The sequence below is a fragment of the Egretta garzetta genome, unplaced genomic scaffold, assembly GCF_000687185.1.
Source record: "Egretta garzetta isolate BGI_Z169 unplaced genomic scaffold, ASM68718v1 scaffold849, whole genome shotgun sequence".
Classification (NCBI taxonomy): Eukaryota; Metazoa; Chordata; class Aves; order Pelecaniformes; family Ardeidae; genus Egretta; species Egretta garzetta.
Window position 1 is genome coordinate 275,243 of NW_009260783.1, and position 3,837 is coordinate 279,079.

The 3,837-nt window shown below is 63.1% G+C and overlaps 1 protein-coding gene across 1 annotated transcript in view; it reads left to right on the top strand.

Annotated features, from left to right (window-relative positions):
- The first annotated feature begins 2,523 nt into the window (after positions 1–2,523).
- Positions 2,524–3,837, top strand: part of BMP15 (bone morphogenetic protein 15) — a 3,110-nt gene continuing 1,796 nt past the window's right edge. Inside the window, exon 1 of the mRNA XM_009646379.2 lies at positions 2,524–2,546. Coding sequence (XP_009644674.2) covers positions 2,524–2,546 — 23 coding nt within the window. The remainder of the gene's footprint in view (positions 2,547–3,837) is intronic.

A 3,837-nucleotide genomic window follows, 5' to 3' on the forward strand; every position in this document is an offset into this window, starting at 1 on the left:
ATCAGCTCGGCTTAGCACAGCATGGCACAGGTCGGCTTGGCATGGCTCAGCTTGGCTCAGCACAGCATGGCACAGCGCAGCTTGGCATGGCTCAGCTCGGCTCAGCACAGCTCAGCTCGGCTCAGCACGGCGTGGCACAGGTCAGCTTGGCATGGCTCAGCTCGGCTCAGCACAGCGTGGCACAGCTCAGCTTGGCATAGCTCAGCTCAGCTCAGCACAGCGTGGCACAGCTTGGCTTGGCACGGCTCAGCTCGGCTCAGCACAGCATGGCACAGCTTGGCTTGGCATGCCTCAGCTCAGCTCAGCACAGCGTGGCACAGTGCGGCTTGGCATGGCTCATCACAGCTCAGCACGGCTCAGCACAGCTCAGCTCGGCTCAGCACAGCGTGGCACAGCTCGGCTTGGCATGGCTCAGTGCAGCTCAGCACGGCTCAGTGCGGCTCAGCTCAGCTCAGCACGGCTCAGCTTGGCTCAGCACGGCGTGGCACAGCTCAGCTTGGCATGGCTCAGCTCGGCTTAGTACAGCGTGGCACAGCGCAGCTTGGCATGGCTCAGCTCGGCTCAGCACAGCGTGGCACAGCTCGGCTTGGCATGGCTCAGCTCGGCTCAGCACAGCTGGGCACAGCTTGGCTCGGCTCATCACAGCATGGCACAGCTCAGCTCAGCTTAGCATAGCATGGCACAGCTCAGCTTGGCATGGCTCAGCTCGGCTCAGCACAGCGTGGCACAGCTCGGCTTGGCATGGCTCAGCTCAGCACAGCACAGCACAGTACAGAGCTGCTTGGCTCAGTTTGATACAGCCCAGCCAGCACGGTTCGACTCACTCCAGCTCAGCCCAGCATGGCAATGACATGGAAGGCAGTTCAGCACAGCGCAGCTCAGCCTGGCACATTTTGGCTCAGCTCAGCATGGGATGGCAAGGGGGCCAGCATGGCTCAGCCCAGCATGGTTCAGTGCAGCTCAGCTGGGTTGGCATATTCTGGCTTGGCTCAGCTCAGCATGGCACGACATGGTGCTGGCACGATTCAGTTTGGTACAGCATGGCACAGCCAGGGGCCTGACCTGGTTTAGCTCCACTTGGCCTGTCCCAGTTTCACTCAGCACAGTTCAGCTCGGGCTGACATGGACAATCAGGGCTGGCACAGTTTGGCTCGGCACAGCACGACTCAGTTTGGCCCAGCACAGCATGGTGCCACCAGGGACCAGCACCATTAGGGCCAGCTTGGCACAGCTCAGCCTGTCATGGCACGGCTCGACTTGGCACAGCCCAACCCAGCACTGCAGCGTGGTGTGGCCAGCAGCTGGGCAGCGCTCACGTGGGTGCAAGAGGGGGCCTGCTCGGGTGGCAGTGGGGTGATGCAGCACCCACCACAGCGCCCTGGGGCAGGAGGCTCCCCGCGGCCCCCCACCCCGGCAATCACGCTGGCGCCCTGAGCCCCGCTGCCCGGGGGTGAGTACGCGCTGCTGGCTCCTGTCTGGCCTGCTCGTTCCAGCCCCCACCCTGTGCTGCCAGGCACCCCCGGGCACACGGGGTAGGATGGCCGTGCTTCACCTCCACCTTTCCCCTAGCAGGTCCAGGAGGGTCTGCTGCACCCCTTTGGGGAAACTGAGGCAGGGGAAGGAGACGGCGGGCAGTAGCTGGGGGTGGTGGGAGTGGTTCGGCACTGGTTCCCAGGGGAGCCCGGGTGTCCTGCTCCTCCCCTTTCCGCCCGGGGCCCCGGCTATTACTCATCTCCTTCCCAGACAGCACAGCCGGCCCGGAAACCCCTGCCGGCAACGCCCGCGGCCCCTGACTGCCGGCAGGCTGGGTGGGCGCAGCGCCGAGGCCTGGGAGGGTGGGCTTGCTGTGCCAGGCTGGCAAGCTACCCCTGGGGTTGCTCAGCCCCGGCGCAGGAAGAAGTCCCTGCAGTTTTTCTGGGCAGCCCCTGTCCACCGGTGCCTGCCTTGAACCCTGCCCAGCCTGGCTGCAGGCAGCCCAGTACGTGTGCCCTGTCCTTGCACCGAGGGGTCCCAGGGCATGGGGATGGGGCACTCCCCAGGTTGTTTGTGGTGCTGGAACCGAGCATGGCACCCCTCACATGGCCTTGACATGTCCACCCCTGGCCCAACTCTCCTGCCGTCCCCTTGTGGCCTTGCTGTCCCCCTTGCCATGCCCCCCACTCATGGCCAGCTCCTGCCATGCCTGGACTTTTCCCAGCCTCCACTGGGCTCAGCTGCCCCCATGCCCTTTCCCAAATGAGTAACCAGGGCTTCCAGGCCAGGCGTCAGGGCTCTGCGCCCTGGCTCATCATGTGGCCCCACACCCCATTAAGCACTGCATCCCCACCCCCCTGCCCCGGCACCCCCCACATGGCCCTCCCAGCCTTTACCGCTGTGCCCAGCTGGCACCAGGAAGGGTAGGCAGCGCCCAGGGCAAGGCAGACACCAACACACCTCCCAGCTCCCTCCATGTCCCTGTGCCTGCACCAGTGGTTCCCAAACTGTCCACCCCCCCACATCCCAGCAGGAGAGCAGCAGTGTCCTATGGGGCTGGGCACCGTGCCAAGCACTCTGCCAGGGGCATGGGCCACGGCTGCCCACACCGCACTCCGGTGCACCCACAGAGCCTGCCTCAGGTAAGCACCACAGAGCAGCACTGGGTCTGGGGGACAATGTCTCCCGTAATAGCAATGCCTCAAATGACCCATGCCAGCAAGAGGGTGGGCGTCACACTCACAACCCCTTGGCCCTGGTGTCGTGGTTTAACCCAGCTGGCAACTCAGCACCACGCAGCCACTCGCTCACTTCCCCCTCCCTCAGTGGGATGGGGGAGAGAATCGGGAAGAAAAAAAAGGTTAGAGCAGTGGGCTGAGATAGAGACAGTTTAATAAGAGAAAATAATAGTAATAGTAATAATGAGAATGGTAAGAGAATATACAGAATATACAAAACGAATGATGCGCAATGCAATTGCTCACCGCCCACCGCCCGATGCCCAGCCCGTCCTGAGCAGCGATCACTCCCCAAGCCACCGACCGACTAACCCCCCCCAGCATGACGTTCCATGGGCTGGAATAGCTCTGTGGTCAGTTTGGGTTAGCCGTCCTAGCTGTGCTCCCTCCCAGCTTGTTATGCCCCTGGCCGAGCAGGAGAAGCTCAAAAAGTCCTTGAGTAGTCTGGGCACTACTTGGTAACAACTAAAACCATCCGTGTGTTATCAACATTCTTCTAGCACTAAATCCAAAGCACAGCACTATGCCAGCTACTATGAAGAAAATTAACTCTATCCCAGCCGAAACCAGGACACTTGGGCACAAGCTGGCAGAAAGACCTCAGAGCTGGGACAGCCAAGTCTGGCAACGCTGCGGGCATGGCGACGCCTGCAGTGTGGGTACCACCAGCTGACCGGGCTGCTCAGCGCCAGTGGCCTCCAGGTCACTCTGCCCACCTCGGTGCCGTGGTCCCTGGGCTTGATGCCCATCTCTCAGCTGGGGAAAGCGAGGCACTGGGCAGCCTGGTGGTAGCGTGAGGCTGGTCTGGGTGCACGCCCCCAGGCTCTGTGCCTGCTCCGGGCAGCGCGTACCAGCTTGCAGCAGTGGGCACAAAGGTGCCGAGAGTCGGCAAGGGGTGGGGAGGAGCTGGAGGGGCTCTCACCGCAGCGGAGCTCGCCGCCAGGCTCCAGCCCCCCTCCCCTGGGACCCCAGGGAGCTCCTGGCCCTTTAAACCTTGATTGGGGCCGTGCCTTTAAAACGGGCCCTGGGGGCCGGGAGCTCTCACCCTGCAGGAGGAGGCTGGCCAGGAGCAGGTGGGCTGAGCGAGCTGATCCTCCCCACCCACCCCACTTCACTCCCCCCCTCC